A 25,410-nucleotide genomic window follows, 5' to 3' on the forward strand; every position below is an offset into this window, starting at 1 on the left:
GTGGTTAATAGTTATAGGTAATAGTTTTAAGTTTTCTGTGATCTATCTGACATAACTACACCTATATAATATGTAATAGAAGAGTTGAAGTGAATACATAATTTATGTAGTTATCCTCTACCCTTCCCAGTGTACATATGTGAAAATAATATATAAAAAAAGAGTATAGCAGCCTAATAAATTAATAATAAGTGAAGTTCCTTTTTGCTTTCCGAATATTAATTATACATGTAGCATAAGCAGTTATATAAATGATCCTTTTACATTTGTGTTACTGAGTTGACCTGCGATTTGATTAAGTAATTCACCAATTTCTATAATTATGCTAACCAACAAAGGAGCCGTAAAAGTAAATATTATTTCATTAAATTTTGATATCACATGGGCAATCATATTTAAGATAGATACAATATTATGAACAAATATACCGTATCTACAAAGACACAGCCAGATAATTTGTGATTAAAAGACGATACATTATTTTTACAGTCATACCTTAGATCGGACCAGTCTATGGTAAATAGAGCATCATTCCAAACACTGAAAGTAATCACGGGTGCAGGTGTGGAATCACTGTTATTAAACTTCATACAGGCAACACTTGGGTCACGAATCGATATTGGGCGATACAATTGTGTAAATAATCGTCGAACTTAGGTACACGTGTTCAGTGCAGCGCGCCGAAACCAACTGGGACGTGTGACTATCTATTATAGCGGTGCGCGTGCACAGGCTCTCGGTCCATTTCCCCCACGCAACTCGCTCCGTTAGATGTTTGTCGTTTCGATCATGTGTTTTCCTCTGTTACTTAAATTATTCCATATACTGGTTCTAAAAACGATATACCGTACACACATTCCACATAGCGAAGTTTTAACGGAAATCCAAAAAGGGGCTCAGTATACATAAAAAGTTACTTACAATCAGCATTACCGATAGTGACACATTATCGGCCTAGTTGTCATTTTCTCGTAAAAGAAAGATTTTTTTGTTTTACACTATTACTACGCTGTCCCAATATTCAATCGATGTACATGTTAGAACTTTGTTCCTCTAATTGCTGTTTAAGATATCATGAAAGAAAAGAGTTACACGGTTCAAACAATACTATACAAATGTAGAAAATTATGCATAGTAACAGAAGAAACAGAAGAGTTATTTTGGAATAAAATATAATCAAATGCTGCAGCATTTTTGAGATGCAGATACGTTCTATATACGAGATAAATCTCAGTGCATGTCGAACGGTAGCGCGGAGCAAGCCGCGGTGAAGATGCACCGCTACGCGTTCAACTTTTTCCATGCATTTACGATGTACATACATATGTACACTGCAAGGCCGTTATTCAACGATGGCGGCAGGTGTCGCAGTTATCGTCACGTTCTTTGCCGTACGTTTCAATTTCAAGTTTTCGAAGGCGACTTTCCCGTTATCAACCGATTTCAATAAGGAGGTACTTCTCAATTTCACTGTATTTTATTGAAATTGATTTTATCAAAACAAAATTATTTTCGGTGTAATAAATGGTCAGTTTGTTTAGTTTTAAACGTTTACCGGGTTTGGATTACTTGAAATGGTTCTTCTTTAAATATTGTATTTTAACTCAGACACGACTTTATTTGTGTGTACCTACATATTAATAATGAATGTCAATACTTTTTCTCCGTGGCAAATCTTGTTTGGTATAAAAAACAAAGAAATATCCTCATACTTATTAAATTTCAATTCTACAATTTCGCTTCTTAGATACAATCATGACTTCATACTTTTCATAAAACATATATTATGTTTGCACTGCTGTAACTGTGCAGCATGCGGTGACTATTCGACAACTTGTCTTCGTAGTCCATTATAGGTTATTTAAGATATGTGGGTGACCCATTGTCACTTTAGCTTGCTGATGGTTCTGACTACATGGAAATTAAATTAATATTGAATTTCATAGTATACACATCTCATTCTATATACTACTACTACTATTTGATTGAAGTAGTGTCTATGGAGCAGATATGTAGGTACAAGTGAGATAGAGACCTTCCTATTTGGGAGGCGTATATTTTTTATTTAAAGTAAGCAAAAAGCCTTGCCAGTTAGCCTCGACGCGACGGCTGTATAATAAAATTTATAAGTTTGCGACTTATGGCGTAATCAGTCGCTAAGGTCGAAACATTCAGGTACGTAAAGGTACATTATCATAGGTAAGGTATTGAGTACTGACACTTTATAATTGTTTGATATATCCAATAAACATAATAAAATAGTAATATATGTAAATAAAATTAATTTTAAACGAAAATCTAATAATACTAGCAGTATCTGGTTCGAATTATTTTTATGTGACTGTATTTCCATATTTACGATTTATTAATTCAATTTAATTAAACTTTTATTTCTTGGTTGTAATATAAATTATAAGTTATCGTTGTTGATTAAAAAATATATTATTTATTAATAACATCAGATTTATTTTAAATAACACACTTTCAATACGTACTCTATGCGTCTTCATTTTCAGTTGTACAAAGTTTTCTGTGTTAATTACCTGTAACAAAAATATGGAAAATATTAAAACACCTGTTCAGAATGTTATCTAACAATGTTCAGCAAACTTTTTGTGTTCAAGGTAGACTAAACACAGAAGTTTTAGAGGTAAACCAAAGAAAAAACCCAATATTTATTTAATATTTATATCGACATACCATAGAAACATGTTTAATATCACATGAGAGCATGCTTAATCTAAGTGCCATTGTATACAACCGGAATACATACGTTTACGAACAATATTCAATAACATTAAATGAAACACATAGAAAATTTTATCGGTGACTATTTATTTGTTTATTGCAATGGAAATAAATGAAAATAGAAATTCCAAATGAGCGGAACAATAACTTTCTTGATGGAAAGTGACGACTAGTCACTATTATAAACAAGAACAATAGGTAAACTAGGTTTCGGTGACAGAATACCATTACAATATTTCTAGCACTATACAAGTAAAACTATTTTGTTACCTACAACATTTATGTATTAATTTGTTGCTTGAACGGAGGCGTCGAACCAAACATGAGTCAAGTTCATAATGTCATACGATGAATATGGAATGGCTTATAAAAGACTGTAATTATTATTAGACATATTCTATACCTACAATATAATGTAAAACTGTGGAAAAGTGGGGTCATTAGGTGCCTACATATACATATAGCATATATAAATTATAAAAAAAAGAGGTTATCGATTGGTGTGGATTTTCCCTGTTTGTTATGTTCTAAACCTGAACTAAATTCCATAATTTTTCAATTGTTAAGGTTTATTCCCTAGTTGATTTAAAATATACTTGTTATTAAATAACAGGTTTAATAACGTATAACAAGTGTATTTTTCATCATTTAGGTATATGACTGTCATAAATAATTTGAACACTAATTTTATTCAACATTTTAGTTTCGTCTTCTTTCTATATGTAGAGGGAAGCACAATATTTTTATAATATTTTCTGCATGAATATAAAGATGAGAAACAATGAATGAGGTCCTCGTTCTCTCTGTGACAGCAAAATGTCCTTATCTGTGTATTATCCTACCATATGGTTCTTTTACGTGACTCAAATGTCTAGGAACTGAATATTATTTGGCAAGTTGGGTGTTCCCACGGCGGCGAGCACGTTTTATGTTCAGAATACGAGTGAGATCAATGTGCTGCCACTGACGCAGATATCTTTGCGATGAATAAGAATTATGAGATAGAATTCATTTTATTACATCTTTCATTTAACCCAATAATGTTTTTAGTAATTTTTGGGCATTCGATTACGTCGGAAATGGATGAGGTACCCAATGTCCAAAGATGCAGTATTTGCTGGGATTTTCAGTGTACATGTTATAAGGGCGTTTTATTATGGGTGATCAATGAATGGTACACTAACCTACGGTATATAGCGGGGCACCAGTAGAAGGACGATCCTGAAGTAAATTCATAAGGGATTCACACGACGTATTCCAATGTGGACCACAAGCAGCGACCCGATATGGTATATTGTAGTACTACAGTAAAGGACAACTAGTCCTTACTAACAATCCCTTACCCTTTACTCATGTTATAATTATTGACTAATTTGGATCGAGTTATTGAAATTATGATATGTAAATCAGGTATTGGTTTTATTTTCTTTAATATTTGAATTTAATAATTCAGCGCCAAACTTGTAATATACGACCTCGCATAGTGACTAATGATTATAAGTTGATGAGGCAGCGTAGTGACAGCACCTATAGAGCCGGTTAACGTTTGCCGCTGGCGAATGGAGCAAGGTTAGAAGTAAAGTGTGCGGTTTGAGGGCCACTAGAGGTATCGAGCGTCACCGGTAATCAATTGATTACTACTATTTGTACGATTATGTACACTGCATTTTTGTTTAGTAGCATATAATCCCGCAGTTAGAAACCTCGATCTTCTATCATTGTATGTCCTAGTAGTGACTTTCTGGTATACTTATTTGCAGTCGCAATCTATTGATGATAATTAAAGATTTGTACAACGCCATCTTTTATTTTATTAATAGAAAACGGCGTACATAAATATTCTACTAATTACATAACTTCTTTAAGTGGTATTATACTGTTTTCATGGGTCTATATGTTGACCTCTATTTAACAATACATATTATAAAAATTCACGCACGTGACACTTCTGGTGTTTCAGGTATTCGTAGGCTACGGTAATCCATGCCATTTATCATTAAGGACGTATGCTTGATTGCCACTACTGTGCAATAAAAAATTTATCCATACAAGTTCTCCAGTACTTCTTATGTGAAACCTAAATACACAAACAAACAGTTTATTATACTTTACATATTTTTATCTCTATAAAGAGTAGTCTATTACAGCTCTAATAGCTATATAATTTAATGACAACAAATTGACAGCTGTTCTTGTGTTGTGATATTTAATTTTCGCTCTAAAATAAAGCGAGTGAAATTAATGGGCTATCGATGGTTACGCCCTCGTCGTTATTGAAAACGTCTATAGCGTTCACTTTAAATATTGTTTTGCCGAAACGCACAACTAAGTTAAAATTTTTATCACATATTTAACTCGTAAACTTGCAGACTGCTCTTAGCTAAAAAGCAGCCATTGCGATATTAATACCAGCGAAGCAGTAAGTACACTGCGTAAAAAATATATAAATTGAAAATATTTTTGTAGGGATGGTTTCTTTATCTATTATTACTGTAAATACAGAGTCAGATACTCGTATACATATGTAAAGACAATGGTGTTAATTGTGCATTGAACTATGCTTAACCTGTAAGAAATATCTGCTTTTAATATCATTCTTAATTTAATTCTAATACAGTTACCGTACTTAAAACGATCAAAAGTAACCGAATACTCGAATATACAACAATGTTTAATTAACAATTATAGTATAATATACATATATGTTGCCATACCAATTAAAATTGAAAGACATGATAAGGTGCAAAACTTTACACTCTATCGATGACCTTAATTGGTTGCAAGAGTAGTGGTTGGTGGAAAGATTAACAGATAGAAATACCACATAATATAGAGTTAGTCGTAAAACTGTACACCAAGCAAAGATATAGCCATGCAATTGAAAAGTTTCACTAAGAAGGAAAGTGGAAAACTAAATATATATACAAACTGCGTGATTGATTGAATCAATATAAATAATTTTAGATTTCGACGTAGATTTACGTTTCAGTAAAAAGTTATTTAGTTACATGAATAGTATACTATCATCGGCTTTCATCTCGGTATCTTTATATAATCCTGTACATCTGGTTTTTATTTATTATACAAATGAAGTACTAATGGTTTAATATTTTGTTATATTTAATGGAATTCATTACGTTCAAACTTACGTTCAACTACTTCAATATATATAGCATGATTGTTTTAAATATTTAATGGTCCTTGAGTTTAGCTAGTCGTTAACCTCACTGTTATTTTACTGTAATTATTTTTGTAAAAGTTTAAAAGCAAACATATAATATTAGTATAATACCAACACCAGTCTAAAATACAGGGTTGAGGGCTTGGCAGCGTTCGGATGTTCGCCTATAGAATATTTTTATTCTCTAAGGGTGAAACGCCGGTTTTGATATCTGTTTTGTTCGAAGTATGTTTCATTAAATGTTATCATGAATGACTATGAATCTCATGTCACAAACTATGACATGAGATTCATAGAATGAATAAGTTTATTTTAACCCTGACAGGATCATGACTGAGAATTTTGAAGAAACAAACTGATGATTGTTATTAGTATCACATCAGTTAAGAACTCTACTTTGAAATTACTGACAGTGGAATAGGAAATTGAACTGTGTAACAAATGAAAGATTTTTTATGATACCACTCATGCGTTGCCATTCTAGGGAATTAGGATGTTATTCCTCTTATAATTTTACACTGCCTAATCGCACTCTCCAACTGTGTTTCAGTTTCATCCATCCCTCAAAGTACGCTTCTAAGTTGTTGAAATACCGACGTAGACGACTTTTTACAGTCTACCTCTGGTCTATACAGAAGTGGTTTGGTGTGCGCTATGAGGATAAAATTAAACTAATTGCTACTATCCGTATCATTATAAAATATCGCTATATTATAAAGATCATAGTGGCCTTATTTCGACGAGTGGTGAAAACATAAATTAGCTTTATCACTATGTCAATGTCCTAAGTCTTCAGACAAACAGTCTGCTGGTTTATCTAGGTTATTATACCATGCCTTGGAATTTGAACACAGAACTTTGATCTAAATTTAAATGATGCTGTTTTTAACTAATTAAACGCAACGCTCACTAGAATTGGTGTCTTCATTAGCTAGTTGCACTAGTATTTTGTCATTCCTAAGATCGTTGAATAATGTTAATGTTGACGGTTGGTAATGGTTTATCTGTTTCGAGGCACCAAGATGCAAAGGCGGACTGAAGAAGCGAGTGATTAATTGCGTAGGAGGTTGGCAGATAAGCGGTGCTGTAACACGTGGGGAGACCACAGACATGTATTTAAATCTACATCTTTGTTTACAGGGGAGGCCAATACATAGTTGATTATTTATGTATACATTATATACAGTTTGCAAATATACATAGGTTCATGATCGAAAGCTCATAAGGGAAATAAAACGGATTGCTAACGTCAAACATAATTATAAAAAATATTTGTCTATATATTGTAAATCTACACTTTAGAATAGCAAACATATCCAATTACATCTATTTTAAGGAGTAAATATTAATAAAAAAGATAAAATAAATTCAGTTTAGAAATGGTGTACGTTCGTTTAATAAAGATGGAGATACCGTCTCTTTAAATTCAATTTTCTAATTTAGTTACGCGGGCACTTCAACTAGTAAGAGGTTCTTAGTTATAAGCGAACCTTGACTCACTCGAAATGGTTTCTGGAATCATCTAATAAGCTCTAGTGGACATTAAAGTAATGTTAAAAATTAGGTCGACATAGGTATAAGGATAAAATATTATTTAATATTTATATTTCGCAGTATATACAGTGACGTAACCGTTTAACATAGTACATCACCTTCGAAACGATTAAGATTCGATTAATATACTACAATAAAAACTTCTGTTTGTACTACTGTAGGTGTTTTCTAGTATTATATGTATGTATTTAGAAAAACTAGGAATTATTGTTGGTGGGGCGTCAACATGTTTATCGTTTAAAACGTACAAATATTTCTTAACTAAATGTTGGAAATAAAATATACATATGTATATAGTAGGGGGATATTTAAGTACTTACTGATATTAACACTTGTTACTATTATTATAATAAATAATATTAAATAGTAGGAAATTTTCGGTTCCGCATCTAAAGAACAAAATAGAGGTATAATAGCTGTCATTTTGCTGTCTCTACATCCATCTGGTTTTTGCTTGTAAACAGAACGAATTACGTACCTAAATAAAGTATGTAGTTTGTATAGAATTATAAATTATTTAAATGCGTTTTTGGGGAATCCTATATTGTCCTATAGATCACAAAACCATTTCATTAGACAGATATACCTATACATGTACATATAACAATTATGTACGATTAGATGATATGACTGAAATGTACAGTAAAATTTATTTACATAATGCATTATATTATTTTGTATTACTGTTTTGTTGTATTTTATATAAAAACAAAACGAAATATATGTTTGGCAAGTTTGACTTACTTTTTTTATTTACATAAATATTCCCATACCTTCCACATTTGACTAATTATTCACATGTATAATCAGTTAACAAGAAGCTTACGTTTTTGTTGCAATAGAATCTGTTACATTATGTATGACAGTGCATCTATATATCATCGGTGTGCATGTGCTAGATTTTATCTGCTGATGGTATTTTGATGTGACTAAGTGTTCACTTCAGCAGTGGCTGTGGCACGCCGACAAAACGCTTTAGCGACCGTTTTCTGTACAGTAGGGAAGATGCTGCGCGCGCACACCGATCAATACCGCGGGTCGTGCCGAGTTCGCGACGCGGGTTCTCTAAATTCGTGTGCCTATTTTTTGCTATGCCATAGGTACTGAATGATTTTAATGAAAATTGAATTTGGGAATAAGCAATCACGACGACGAAAACAATTTTACCCTGACCGAATGTTATTGGTGAAAGTTTATGGAGTTGGGAACTCGTTTAAGGCAATACTTTGGTCTTCGTGTGTCAACTGAACTTTAACGTATATTAAATTCAGTATTTGCGAATCGGTCGCCCTTATTTATGACTTTAATAGTTAATTGATGAGCATTAAATAGTTACTTGTACGTCTTTCATTTTTTTATTGCTTTTTAATAAATATAGACGAATGTTCTGACACGATACAGTCTTCAGTCGCATTATTAAGGATGCCTCAAAAGCTACTAGGTCAGATTTTGATCAAAATTATAAAGGACTTTACGAAAAGCACGAGTATATGAAATAAAGAATTATCAAACTCGGTTCAAGTAGAAAAACGTTTTATGAGAGTTTTAAAAATATATTAATGTTAAAACGAATAGATGTTCAAGTTATTATCATATATACCTACCTATATGTTTTGCTGATTTCGTCGATATATTTTAGTTTTAAGTTCGTAATGGATCCTAAGCAGGTTTAATTTTTTGTTTTCGATAATAGCTCTTCTTAGGACAAGGCTTACAAAATATAGTACCTATTGTGAAAAAAAATGTTTATATTCGTTTATGGTTGAATATTAGGTATATTGTACAACTAAATTGTAGTCAAATTGTAAGTTAAGAATAAGTTAATCAAAATTTCTACTTCAATTAATAATAATTTATAAAGTATCAGATAAACAGACTTTGATTAATTACAAAATTTATTTGAGATTACCATAGGAGAACATAGCTATATATATTTTAATCAATCCAAACGCAGTTATGATATAATATATGATATAAGTGATGATGATATATAAAACTGCTGTAGAATTGAGGAAAATTCTTCATCTTCTTGAAGTCATTTGAAATGAATAAAAAAAAAATGACAATTGACAAACTTTACCTTGATGTTTTAAATTACAGAAGAAAAGGAAAAGTTGAATGAATGGCGCGTTAGAATCTAGTTCATTGACGACAATTAACATTCTAAATTTTTTTTTTATTTTATTGATAATTAATATTAAACAGACAGTAACGTGACTATAACAAATTGTAAGTCAATTCTTAAATATACTTCCACATGTGTTTAATCCATTTCGTACAGAAAATATAAAATGGGTTAAACTTCTCGTTACTGTGTCACCCGATAAACTTAACAAACTTGACTTCCGAACAAACCATAAAAGCTTACTTTACAACTTTAATCTTCGTGACTCCTTTATATTATAAAATACTCTGTCTCATTAATTATTCTCAGAATTTTCTTCAGATATAAGGATCTGAAAAGTTTTTGACTGATCTTTAAAAATGATTCTATTTGATATACCAATCCTTAAGAGGAACCTTAAGAGATTGTATTAAACATCACGCTACGGCCCTATGGTGCATAGCAAAAAGAAAAATAAGTCATACGCTAACCAATAGCGTTCATTCTGACTTATTTTTCTTAAAAAAAGATGTGTTAGCGTAAGCGGGGGATGCAATGAGATATGGTGGTTCAGGGGACGAAATTAGCCCCCATTTCCTTTAAATGACAAGACGGTTGGAATCGCGGGTTTCAGCTAGTGCTTTATACATTTTTAGTGATAGTAACCTAATTTACCATATAACAACTGCTATTGACAATTTAGTTGGAATGATACCAAATGGTTGGTGGCAATTAGTTTCATTGTGTTTCTATTTTTGGGTATTGAAGTGAGTTTTGGGTTTGCAAGAGTCGGCGCACAATTTCTACATTTAAGGGTTTTGTTGTCATAATTGCCACTTGCTTTTATTATTTATATTTCCAAACAATTTTATTAAGCTTGTAAACATGTAGTGAATTGAAACTTGTAGAGGTAATATTTGTATATTAAAATATTATTTTTATTATTATATTTTATAAATATATAATAATTGTAAAGGTACAAGATTATATGTACAATATATTATATATCACAGTGTATGTTCAAATAACATTTACTTAAAATATGAATAAATTACCAATTTATATCTGCATACACAAGCTGCATGTACCGGCCAGAACAAATGGATTAATGTACGTTAATTTCACTATCGTAAGTTACGAATAATATTTTACAAGTACTGACAATTATCTTCGTATATAATAATATAAATTATTAATATAGCATAATAGCAAATTGTTCTACCTAATAAGGTACAACAACTACCTATGAGACATTATACTAATTTCGTATTTAAATATGTTCTTCGTGAGATGCTAAGAATGTTAAGAACATAAGAATTGAATAATATCTATTAGTTAGTAAAAATTATGATCCCTGCAAACACGGTACAAGCATAATGCGCGTCTCAGGAAATGACAATACTGAAATGTTGAGCGTTACAATGACAGGCTTGGTAGGCGTACAATCGGGTTCAATGAACGCTATAGTGAATCTTCAGGTACGGAGTCAAGAATACCTTTACGGTGTTCACTAACAACACTACATTATCTGGAGGACAGCAACTTTCACAGAGCCCGATAACAATAGAAAGATATACTTTTAGCAAAGAAATACAAACGCAAGGAATGTAAAATTTAAAAGCTTCGTTTCCTTAGTGTGTACTTTTTGAATAGGTTTCCGAGAGTTGACTGCAGCTTAGCAAAAAGGGTAGATTGTGTAAATGAATGTTTATATTCAATTGTACAGCGTACGGGTAACTGGGTATGAATAATTCTGTTTCAAAACGGATCCCAGTTGGAGAGCAGTCGTGAAGTTCCGAGTATGTTGCCGCTGCACACGTGGTGTCGTAGTTAAATATAACCGGCAGTTCAACGCACGAGGGGGGCGGTCGCGTCCGGATAACCTATAACTAATAGGTACTCTACACAGCGACAAGAAGCTGTAATATAGAACAATATTGTTCTTCTAGATAGACAAGATCTATTTATCAATTGGTTACTATTTATAAGGTAGCTTTTATTTATGTGACATAATATTAATTAATTCTTTGCCTATTAAATAATTATGTGTTAATTATAGGTCAGACGAAACATAAATATACTACTACTACGTGACTGATTTAGTTTTCTATATGATTTTTGACAAAAAATAAGGGAAATTGAAAGGGAATTTTGCTGTAAAATTTCATATCTTATGATCCAGAAAACTATGCAATAGACTAAAAGTTCGTTTATTTCCTGAGTAATCTTATAATAAGCAACTGAACTCAATATAAGGAATTTTAAACATCTGCATTTGTGTTCACAGGACAAGAAATTAGCTGAACGTATGAACGTTAAAGACATCAGACAAAAATATTGAAATTGAATCAATCCTAATATTAAATGGATATTAATTACCTATATTTAAATAGGAGTGGTAAATAAATAGTACCGGGTGTAAATTTTTGGTCGGATATATTTGAATTTTATAGTACTTAGTTAAATGAATGCTATTTAATAGTAATGATGTATATGTTATTTTTATCGCATAATAATTGCTATTTTTAAAACTTTTTAATTAGTACAGAAATCGTATTATGTATATGTAACGTTAAAACTAATATAGTCTAATAAATAATAGGGTGCCCTGGATATCTTCCTAGATCGCCTCGTGTTTAGCGAAATCATATGCCGAGCCGATTCTAACCACCTCCTTCTTTCATTGCTCCGATGTTGCATATAATCCGATCCGATATTGTGATTTTAGAGTTGGAGAATTTTATCAATAACCTCAGTACATATAAAACAATAGTCTGGATCACTATTTACTATGACAATACTGACTTGCAGACTGCCATAATTAAGTCATTAGCAAACTATTTTATTGTTTGTTACAGATCGTGAATCAATGAAGTTATTGTTTTTTTCTTTTTCCAAGTGTCTTAGATTATATACAATTTTTTCCTGTTCTGATACCATTATTGATGGGGTACTTTTGTATTTAGATGCAATAAAAATCGTGTGATCATCCACGGTCGTGCATGACACAGCTGTGTTTCTTTAGTTGTTGAAACGTATTCGTGAATAATTGTAACATAGACACATTTGTTTTTAAGCTATTTAAGTTTAAATCCCCTACAAAACATAAAACATCCGTCATAAACTGACATTATATGTTACTTTTTATAATTATTAGGAAACTGTAGTACAAGTAGTTATAATTGATATTTTTACCTTGAACAGATTCTATGGATTTTAAATTCACATGGAACCAATATTGCTACCAATATTCTATAACAAAGTAATCATCAAAATCATACCACTCTATAATAAGTTACTGGTATAATTTGCAGGCCTACTCTAGAGTCTCATATAAATATAGATTTTAATCCAAACTATTTTTGTATTGTACTTTTAATACTTAAAACGTATAAACGGAACGAATCGATAAGAATGTCAACTAGTGTTTGAATTGTACACGAAATATTAATACGATGTTAGTAATTCTACAATTCAATAGTATAAAAATGTGCGCAACGCAACGCAATGCAATCCAGTGTCATTGGATCGGAATTAGTTTCCAGTAGACCGGCTCGACGGCGCGGCGTCTGTTTGTTTTGTACCTATCGACAATGCCACACTTTACATATGACGTCAAAATGAATATCTTAAGAAACCTTACATTTATTATTAATACTATAAGTAGGTATTTACTATTTGTTAGTAACATTAAATAATGAGAATTGTATGTGTGGTTGATTAATTTTTAAACGAGGCGTTTCTGTAAATGGATATATTTTTATAATTCAATAAGTATAATTAAAACAGGTTTTTATAATTAAGTTGTAAAGAGATTACTGATTGCAATATACATACTCTCTAAAATATGGAAAATAAAGTTAAAGTAACAGGAATATAAAACGTTTATGTTAATTCAAATATTCTTGAGTGCTTGCGGTATTATTTTGGTATATATAGATTAATATGAATTATTCATAATGTAGTATGTCTGTACCTACGTCTTTTTACTAAATTGGTACCTACATACTGTATGGATAGTAGTCTACATAGTACACAAATATAATTATTGTAAAGGCGAACTAACAAAGAAACATGCAACATAATTGCACAAAGAATATTTGTCGGTAATAAAAATGTTTTCACCGTTTGTAAATTTAGCAAAACTGCTGCCAACATCGATAGGTAGGAATTCTTGTTGCCAAAATGTTAAGAAACCCAAATATAATTTTAAGTTTATACATCTTAATGTCGTAAATAAATATACCGGGACTCGAAATTATGTTCATATGAAAACTGGTAACGTACCAAATTATTATTTTGCAATCCACGGACGGGTAAATGTTAAAACTTTTAATAATAATTCAGAACAACTCAAATAGCGTAATCTGGTTCTAATCTGACCTAATTCTGAAATAAACAATGTATTTGGATTAGATTCCGGAATACTAAGTGAAGTATTCATTTCTGTGGTTTTGTCAATAAATAAAACTCTAAGATCTCTCTATATAACAAACAAAGTATTATAAAAATATTTTGACAAATAAAAACAATATACTCATTCGTGATAAGGGGTCATTATTAAATTTTGCATAACAAAACAATGGAATATATATTTCATTTTAGTACAAAATACATATTTAAATTAAAAAAAAAAACCTAATATGTGACCTGCAGTGCTGCGGCTGGCGGTAAAAAATATTGAAATTGGCGTGATGTACAAATGTATGGATGGGCCCTAAAGGATATTATTATTCAAGTGTCGAATTGTTTGCTCGTGTAATGTGCCCGCTGCCAATTGGGCCATGTGAGTAACCGCATGGCGTTTTTTCGCCGCTTGCCCACCTCGGATAGACAAAGAAGTCTGCATGGCCTTGTCGGCGTGTGCTGTGCTGACAAGAAGGCTGACGAACGCTCCAACGCGGAAATCAACGCACTGCCGCCTACAAGCTCTGCGACGCTGACTGCTCAAGTTGATTGTATTTTGAATTTTAAGTATACCGACTGGCAAAAGATTATTTATTCTATTCTTTTTTTGTACATTTTACCGAGCTCAAAGTATGGCACATTAATAACACATATTGTAGGTATTATTGAGTTATATTTTCAACCGACTTCAAAAAGAGGTCCTTAACTGTATTGTATATATATATATATGTACATATATAAGTGTATACATATATATATATATATATATATATATATGTGTATTATAATTTAGAACTGTGTACCAAAACATCATATTTTCATCATTCCCATACTGTGAAGAACATCAGAGAATTTGTGGCTGTTGTATTTGCCAAATCTGTATTATGGATCATATCATCATTAGAATTAAAACTATGACCTGATATTCTTCATGCTATAACAAAACAACATGGCATTGTTGGGTGGAGCCACTCTATGTGGCCAGATTGTGTAGGTTGTCAGTTCGTCTAATTTGACTACTTAGATTGTAACTTTGACTACGACTATTAATTTAACCGTATTGTTCTGGAAAATTGTTGACTTAAACTAAGCTATGATATAATGGAATTTTTAATGAATATACTACAATCACTTTGTCGTCATTGAATTAATACAATTCACATTATTACTGTCATTAGTTACTTGTCAATTAGTGGCTATCTTCATAAATATTATCGCAGGTTCGATTAACTCCAGTTAGTGGTTTAATGGTGCTTAATATTAGTTAATATATACCGATGCCGGTGGTCTAGTAGAGGATGATTAAAGATTGTTTCTCCTACATAATTCATTATTATTGATTATGAAGTTACGAGTATAAAGCATTTTCAAAAAAGAAATTATTTGTTATAACAAAGAGTTTTAATACTTAATGATATATCATACTATACATTATATCACATATATACACTGTATGTTTAATTTAATTGTGTTTAATTGTTTAATTGCCATAATAGTTTAAATATATATCACTGAATAACCATAATTTCTCCTTTTTATATATATTATATTACAAGTTGTTTTATATTGCACATAATTCTAGAAGAAAAAGTATTCTTCAAAATATCTAAAAAGTTTATGTGCAATGAAATAAACATTATTTCTACTTGATTAATCGATACAATCCTTTGTTCTAATCTTTTGCATACAACTTTGTTGTTCAATATCCTTTAATACCATTTAATTATTCATTACATGTACAGTTTTTCCGATAACCGTACTTACGGTCATTAAAAAGGATTTGTTTTTATAGTAAGTAGTTAATGCAATAATTGTCCTAGTTATAACTCATTAGGAATGATGTGGATTTTAAATGTATTATAAGTATGTGAATCGGTCAGTCAATGTTTTTCGGGGAATTACCTTTAGAAGTTTATACTAAACAGAATAACCAGCATGGGTCAGTTTTAGAATTTGTCTTACTAGGTCATTATAGAAAATTAGCTGAAAGGAATCAACCTAATGTTATAATTGAGATTTATACAATGAGAACGAAATCTAAATATTGCTTTTGTGTAGTTTATTTGCTAATTATTATTACGAATCACAAAATTATGAGACTAATTTTTCCATTACCGTTATTATACATAGTGAATGTCGTACATCATGTATTGTAAGAGTTTTTAGAATTTAAATAGAAATTCTTGCTGTAACACACATAATAGCCTAATATTTGTACTCAGCACTAAGTAAAATAAATAATAAACAGTATATTTATTTCAATGTATACATACGGGCAAAGCAGGATGAAACAACTAGCAAGTAAAACGCTAAAATCATTAGATATATAACCAAGGAGAATTTATGCTAAACAAACACGATATTAAACATAAACAAACTTCGGTATGTACATAGTCAAGAACAATAGAATTAGTGAATAAAGCCCTCTGTTGATGATCACGTTTGAAAAGTTTGTGATTTTGGTTCAAATTAGAGCTATTCATTCATTAATTGGTGTTCGTGTAAGATTAATTCGCTATAGAATATTTTATATACATTTATATATTACGTAGTGGATGAATAATTTAAATGTATACCTACATATAGTATGTAGGTATACACTTGAATTATTAAAACAAACGACATCTCACCACATTTGTCTGTGTTCGCGATAATCTCAAAACTACGGAATAGTTGTTCAAAGGTTTTATCAATCAATAGAGTGATTTCTGAGGATATATAATTTCGTCACAATTTTGTGAACTTGGGTTCGAAATACACGTGCGAAGCAAGGGTAAATCGCCAGACATCAATACTTATACTATGACTACTGGTAGTCTATGGAAATATGTTATGTAGTAAAAATATAGATATACTGATGATGTTTAAAAAGACGCATATTAGTTAACTCTTTCATAATAGTAAAAACTAGGGTCTGCTCTCAAAAGTACGACGTTACTTTGACTAAATACTTTACGCATTTATAAGAGGCTCCGTATTTATTAATCTACACAAATGAAAATTTATTGAATACATTTATGACCGCAGAGGAACAGAATAAAATCAATTGAATTGAAGCTTTGGATGTTTTTTTCTTACCTATATATATATATATATATATATATATATATATATATATATATATAAATATGTTACTATTTAAGTGAGGGTAGCCATTTATCACCAGGTTGGCTATTAGCTTATTTGCCATTTCAGTTACATAAAAAAAAGTAATATGAAGTAAGACTGTAGCGTACAAATTAGTCAGACACTTTGTTACCGGTTATTACTTGTCGGAGACAACTCATGCAATAGTTTGCAATGTCGCATGCCGCTTCGCTCCTACTCTATTAGGATCCTAAGATTCTTGACAAAATTGCGATGAGGGTGTTATTAATAATGAACTATTCAGAAAACTCTACTATATGTATTACCAGTACATACGAGGAATGATTCGACTATTATTACGACTCTACTATATTATAGTGTGGAGAATCAAATCATTTGTAAAAACTTTAGAATAAGCATTTTATTTCTCAAACAGTTTTTGTATAAGATAGTAACTGCAAATGGTTCTGTGACATTTTTAATTCAATGGCAAATTAGCAGACAGGCTATCTGATGGTAAGTGGTAATCGTCTCCTATATACACAAACAACACCACGGGCATCGCGTTATCATGTAATGACCGTGATACCCCTCCCCCATTCATTGCTATTCTGGAGGACTAAGATATTAAATCGATATCCTGAATATAATTGCTTTCAACCGAAACAAATTTTATACAATTAAGCTGCTTGACGGCTGAATAAAATCAATCCTTCATTTATTGGATTGCAAATAACGATTTTTTTTTATTTTAAACATCGTCACAACTACTAATTGTTAGAACTATTTTACAATACTCAACAAGTATTTAACCGGTATACGAGTTATAAGTATTGTGCCTTAAGGGATAACAACATATACATAACTATATAGATGCATTGAATATTTTCGCACTACCTTAATCTTAGTGGGAATAAAGGATTTCGTGTGAGACTGCAATATGTTTTAGCTTTCCTGATTAAATACACGTAAATATATAGATAGATTTATAGAAAATACGCAATTTGTGATTAATTACAGTTCATATGTGAGTGTAATTAAATAATGAACCTTTATTTATCGCTGATACTATTATTTACTGTTAATTCCAAACAGGTTGTAAATAGCATATAAATTCACATTCCACTGATAAATCAATTATATGTGGTGACAGTAATTATGTTATTAATTTGTAATATATTAAGCATAACAGTTATTTAAGACAGAAATATAATAAAGATAAAACACCTAGCACTTAGTAGTTAGTCACTTATAATTACTGTATGTCATTTTAGTATAATGAAGCCCTGTTGTAGAATATTTTCTGATTTTATGTACCCTTGCTAATATTATAATTTCGAAAGCATGAGTCTGTTTGTTATCTTTTCACGGCTAAACGCTTAAACGGATCCTCAAGAAATTCAATATGATGTTTGTATGATTAAAGGTTGCCTTTTATCTCACAAATAAAGCAGACGAATTCTTAAGGAATAACTGGTCTACTACAAATATCAGATCTAATGTACCTTATCTTTTACTAATCTACAATATAACAGTAAAATATGAGAGCCATTACTAATGATTTTCTAGTTTAGCCGCACACAAATGCACGCAGACAAACGCAGACAGAAATTTTATATGTAAAACAATAACACTAGAGTGATTGTGCCTGTGTAAATCGATTGATGTGAAAGCACGTCATAAATACAAGTGTATTGTGTAATTCTACAGTCAGTTCGGAGTACTTTCCAGCTGAGAAGAACTGATAAAAAACTCAGCTGATAAGAAAATTTGTCCAGTATATTTTTAAATCCTTAATAATGGGTATTGCTTTTATTACTAATCGATGTACAAATCGTTAACGATTCAAGTTACTGTTTTGGATGATACGTATAATTAATATAGTATACCTTTTGGTATACGTTCAAAACGCTACACTAAACTCTAACTAGTAAGACAATTGTGCTGAGTGTGCCGCAGACTCACAATGAGATATAACTCTGAACTTTTTCTGATCTTACCGACAACTCGTGTTGCTATTCATCACACCGCGCGGTTTTGACGGTTCTGGTTCAAAAGAAGTATCTTAATTCATAATAGCTTATAATAATTTCGGGAAAACTCGACATTAAAGAGTCGTTTGATACTTATAAAATTCAATACAACTAAGAAGACTAACTAACAATCCAACTGAAGAAACTTTAACTTAATTTAAGAGGCGCGACAGATTGTGAAATTTTGAGAAATTGTTTGAAATCTACGTGGAGTTCTTGTGATTTAAATAGTTCTAGAAAAGTAAATTAAAACCATTTAAATTACATAATATAAATTTTTCCAAGCTATTAACTGGTCAAAAAGAGAATTATTTCGCCTGAATAAGTAAAAGTTGCGTGTCCATTATTTGCGTCATTACAGTTGATCAAGATCTATTAGTTAAGCAACTATTCGTAGTAGCAATCTATATAATATAATAAATAAAACTTAGGCTACCGTCCGTATGCCTTTAATGTATTACTATTAAAATTATTGTTATGTGAATATAATTAAATAAGTTTCTTTCCAGGCATTAACTGTTTTTAGCTATATGTATTCTAATATTGACTAAGATTGTCTTGATAATTTCACGGGAACAAAAAGAGGGCGAGTGGAAAAAGGTACACCCAATTCGCAGGACTTATAGATTGCCTGAAGGCGTTGACGTAGGTACCTGTACTAAGACGTGAGCAATCCTTATTGATCGGTTTAACCTAATGACATAAAGCCAGAACAAAGTTGACATAATTGTGTCAACTTTGTTCTGGCTTTCAATTAGGTTTAGCGGTTTACTTACGATGATCACGGGTTCGATTCCTGGCATGGTGCAAACATTTGTATTCCTAAGTATGATTGATTATATCGGTCTGAGTGTTTACTAAGTAGTTACATTATAGCTATTATCTCTGTACCTATTTACAAAAAAATGTAATTTATTTATTTATTTTATTTAAAAACTTTATTGAATTTGTACAATAGGCGGGCTTAATGCTAATAGCATTCTCTACCAGCCAACCTTAGGGAGTGCAGAGATACTCGAAGGCGGTTTAGATTAAAGAAATTAAATGTAATTATATTAAATAGATATAAGATCATACATATACATGATAATATACTACATACAAACGAATTATGAGCATACATACATACATATTTATATATATTATAAACATACTACACATATAAATAAGATAATGATGATGATGATCATTTTGCAGTTCTATGATAGACTATTTAAAAGGTAAGCATTAACACTTTTTTTAAAACTATATTTTGTAGGAAGTGTACGAATGTCTTCAGGCAGTGAGTTCCAGAGACGCGAGGCTTGCAAAATAAAAGAGTCAGACATGAAACTACTTTTATAGAGGGGCGTAGCTAGGACGAGGGAATTTTTAGAGCGCAGGTTACGGTCATGGGCGTCCCTGAGATACTGAAATTTGCATTTCAAGTATTCAGGGGAAGAGGGATCAAAGAGAATAGAAAAGAGAGAACAGAGTAACCGTTGCTGTCTGCGCTGACGAATTGGAAGCCATTTGAGTTTGGAGCGGTATGAGGAAATGTGGTCATACTTACGTAGGCTGAAGATGAACCGAATTGCATTATTTACAAGACGTTCTAATTTATTGAGAAGATCTTCATTAAGATCGGGATAACACACATCAGCATAATCAATGATGGGAAGTATAAGAGATTGGACTAGACTGACCTTTGTTTTAATAGGAAGAAAATTTCTGAATCGATTTAAGAAGCGCAGAGATGACACAACCTTACGACTAACATGCGCAATTTGCGGAATCCAACTCAGAGTTGAATCTATATGAAGACCAAGATTTTTAACAGTCTGACTAAAAGCAATTACAGAATTATCAAACGTGATAGGCGTAATGGTATGGAAATCAATTTTAGCCAACTGTTTTGGGCTACCAACGATTATAGCTTGACATTTTTTAGGGTTAACTTGTATACCGAAATTACAAGACCATGTGTAAATGCTACATAGATCTTTGTTGATTTTCGATATAGCCTGATTTATGTTATCGTAAGAGAAATGCTCATAGATTTGCAAATCGTCTGCGTAAAAATGATAAGAACAGCCAAGAATAGGAGAAAGACAGTTTATAAAAGTGGAAAACAATAATGGGGATAGAATCCCACCTTGGGGTACGCCGGTTGATAGATCACACCAGTTAGATAATTTACCATCAATTCTGATGGCTTGTTGTCGTCCCCGAAGGTAGGATGAGAACCAATCCAAAGCTGAGGATGAGAACCTTTGGTGTAGCAAGATGGATAGGAGGATGTCATGGTCTACCATGTTAAACGCATTGGAAAAATCTATTAGAACGAGAATGGTGACCATATTATCCTCCATACCCGACCGAATATCATCAGTAATTTTTAGAAGAGCAGTAGAAGTGCTATGTCCAGGGCGAAACCCAGACTGGAAAGTGCTAAGTAGATTATTATTAAGGATGAAGGAGGAAACTTGCCTATATGCAGCTGCTTCCAGGACCTTGGAAAGGAAAGGCAGGATTGATATCGGTCTAAAATCGTTCAATTTATTAGGTATAGGTATTTTAGGAAGAGGAAGAATGAATGCTTTTCGCCAGAGATGGGGAAATGTACCAATAAGGAAGGAGTGATTAATGATATGAGTTATAATAGGGAGAATGGAACTAAGGATAGAGATGATCATTTTCCGGTTCACATCGTCACAGCCCACCGCATTAGACTTCAAAGATTGAATAATTTTGTAGGTTTCATCCTCAGCTATTGGAGAAAATGAGAAAGAATCAATATCTGGCTGGGCCATGGAAGATATTTTAGAAACAGTGAGTAATCAATTTTTATGATTTGCTAGGACCCAAGTTTTGCTTAGCTTAGGACTAGATGGCGCTGTGTGAGTTCTACTGATTTATTATTTATTGAATAACTAATTTTTATTATTTCCTTTATATTATTAATTGAATAACTAAGAATTAAAGAATGCTCTTATTCTCTAAGCTAGTATATTTGTACTAAGGAAAACATGAAGGATTAGGGGAAGAACGATGATTCGTTTGCTTGACAATTACGAATGTATGTAATAACAAAAACTAATTTTTACTATTGTATATATATATTGTATTGTACGCTTCTAGAAATATTTGAATAGATCGCTATATTTTGTTCGAACCTATCGATTATAAGCGAAGAAATATGAAATATTGTATAAGTTTACGATTTTTTGAGACGCATCCTCGGCCCTAAACAACTCCTAGAAGAGATGAAATAGATAATAGAATTTTTGTCCAGCGAGTTCCAAATATTGATACTGTATGAGATTTAAAAGAATCTTAGTGGTAACTGTTAAGCTGTATGGTGGAACAATAGCGAGAACGCACTGTATCGTACCTAATTCGTGAACAGTTTGCCACCTACATGGTGTCTCCGGTTACGTCGTATGAGCCTAACAACGCGGGTGGTACGCTGAATATAAACTCCCGGTAAATGGAGTACAGCTACTCGAGTTCGATCATGAGCGTCGTACCATTACAATATAGAAATACACTGGTGTTAATAATAATATACTAAATAATGTTTCATTATAATTCCAACACAATATCAATAATTGGAATTATTAATAATTAAACAATCTTTTATGTAAATTCACGTATATATAAATTGTTTTGTCTTTCGTATAAAGGTATAAACTGATTGAAAACATGATTATAAAGAGCTCTTCAGGGAAACCTATACTATATAGACATTATGCTCTATTGAGTGAAGGAAAAATGTGGTTAAAATATTATGAGGAAATACTTGAAGAATTTATAAAATGAAGGACGTAGTATGTACGTCGGTAAAATATACATCTGCCTACGTCAATCGATTCATGTCGAGTTTGATATAGGTATATCTATCACATGTGTAGTTTATTTTCTTTCCTTTTGCATGAAGTGACATGACATCATAATAATTGTCATTTGCTATTGATACCCGTTACGGTGATTGTTTAACAAAACTGTTTACTATGTAACATAACCTCAATAAGTAGTGTTTGTTCCCTTGAAATATTGAAGAATATTATTATCATCTTAAATGGACTGTCTAGGTATTTTGTTTTCGTAAAACGGTGTATATATGTAGAGATGTATATTATGTGTGTAGAGATAACATTATTCGTAAACATTATAAATAAGGAAGTTTTCAATACAAAATTTGTATATATTTTGATCAATATGCTAATATGTTCCATAAATTGACATAAACAACGCGTTAACTTCCTAAATGAGATCAGCTTATCTTATTAGTAATAAGTTAAATGGTGAAGGTCAATTTGATTATAGTCGTATTTGGCTGCAGCGTGCATGATATACGTAGTTCATAAAAATTACCTAGTTAGGTCAAGAGCAGCTGGCATTCCAGCCGGCACGAACCACCACGGTGGCAGCGGTGTGCACATCCGCTGCTGCGGCGCTCCTCACGTACCAGGCGCCACAGTTACACGAGATCAGACCCTATCACTAATATCACATTCACCACTCACAATGGGAAGGTTCAAAGCGCCAATGTCAACCAAGCGTCATGGTTCAGTGCGCCTTGATTGACCTGATTACAGATAACGGTGACGCAAAACCGTTTGGCAACTTAGTTTAAACGCCCACAACAGCCTCAACGCCACGAGAGCTTTCCGGTTAGTCAAATTGAGGAAAAAATAATTATCACTGCAACAAGTTAATTAGTCAATCTAGGAAATAAATGAAGAAGGAAGCGCTGCTGGTCGTGTCGAAATCTATCTCAAAGTGATGATCTATTACGATATCAAGAGACATGAGCAATAAAAATATTAAAGCAAAGGGCTAAGTCGAGAGTTGGATTTTTCAAACTTTAGGGGAGTCGATAATTAAAGGGGGCGATTGTGACTATAGAGAATAAGGGTTGGTTATAGCGCTAGTGTTAGGGTCGATAAACTTTTTATTTAGGGCCAACATGTTCATTGAGGACGATGTTAGGAAACTAGCGAACAAGCGGCTGTGAAGGGTGGATATAGTTGCTTTTCGAGTGATTTTTTTGGAGGAGACGAACATGTGTGGCGATGTTCGCGTGTCGCGGGACGGCGCGAGGCGGTCGGCCTGCGTGTGGCTCTATGTCGGACTGACGTCTGACAGCATAGTGGATTGCGAGTGAACCAAGCGTCGTAGCGCCGCCGCCACCACTGTCCGCCCCCGCGCCGCTCTTGCCGAGCCATGTGCCCAATTCACCCTAATTTTACCTTCCCGTAGCGCTATTTGCCGAACTCACAGTTGAGACGACATAATCTGACAAAATTCATCATGACATGAAAGGTTTCTGAGACGCTGATTGAACATTTTCTGATATAACGGTAACTGACATTGAAATAAAACAAAAATTTGTAATTTGAGTATGGTACTCGTAAACACAGAAAACTACAAGTTTTGTTATAAATTCAAAAATATAAAATCTTGCAACATTATCATTTTATAAGGATCCGCAATATATTGAGAAATGGGTAGTCATATACTCGTCATTTAATACTTTGTTTATTTTTTAGGGAAATACAGTTAATAATAAAATAAACTACATATATTTTGTAATTCTTAAAGGGTTTTTAAAAAGCTATGTAATAGTCCAGTTACATTTAATGTGTTAAATTAAATGTAGAGCAGTTTATATGGGACTAGTTTAGGGACTGATAAACTGTTCTATTTCTGTATGTAACCGATAAACACACAGTCAAATGTCTTTAAAATGAGATGATGAGCGAAATTACTGTCTATTTAGATACCTTTTTTAAGGGAAATGAACAAGAAATATACATTTCTCATTCAATGATCTCCAAATTTTAGAATTAACCAAATTTTGTTAATTAGCTTTATTTTAATAACTTGTGTTTTACAATAAAGCATACATATTTAGTAACAAAATATATAAGTTAAAAACATAGCATTAAAAGAAGCAAGGCAAAGTAGTAACAATGGACGACCTTATCCTTGAATAGCGATCTCTACCAGCAACCCCAAGATGAAAAAGAGTAGTTAGATTAGCAATAACAATTCTAAATCATAAACGTAATAATTAAACTGAATAAGACAATCTCGTGGACCAGTGGTTTACTGTCCAGACTTATATCCAAGAGCTCGTTAGTTTAAATCTGGGCAATCTAAAATAAATGAGAGTGAATTTATATTTCTGGTTAATTTAACCCCGATATTAAACCAAAAATTAATTTGAGAGAAGACGATGGGATCGCCTTCTGCCAAGTTGGCCATTTCAAGTGTTGCGTTAACTATGACATCAACAGTTGACTACTCAA

At 32.1% G+C, this 25,410-nt stretch overlaps 1 protein-coding gene across 3 annotated transcripts in view; it reads right to left on the reverse strand.

The window, feature by feature from the left end:
* LOC131847243 (protein gustavus) overlaps positions 1-25,410 on the reverse strand; it is a 60,978-nt gene that overhangs the window by 26,134 nt on the left and 9,434 nt on the right. The window contains exon 1 of one of the 3 annotated variants that reach the window (XM_059196761.1): positions 23,471-24,241. The exons of 1 other annotated variant lie outside the window; for it this stretch is intronic. In XM_059196761.1, the coding sequence (XP_059052744.1) occupies positions 23,471-23,538 (68 nt within the window). In that variant the 5' untranslated portion in view covers positions 23,539-24,241. Of the gene's footprint in view, positions 1-495; positions 589-23,470; positions 24,242-25,410 lie in introns of those variants that run through there. One more of the 3 variants, XM_059196760.1, reaches the window with a different exon arrangement.

Source organism: Achroia grisella, unplaced genomic scaffold (assembly GCF_030625045.1).
Source record: "Achroia grisella isolate CSIRO2021 unplaced genomic scaffold, CSIRO_AGI_Agris_v1 utg516, whole genome shotgun sequence".
In the NCBI taxonomy this organism is placed as follows: Eukaryota; Metazoa; Arthropoda; class Insecta; order Lepidoptera; family Pyralidae; genus Achroia; species Achroia grisella.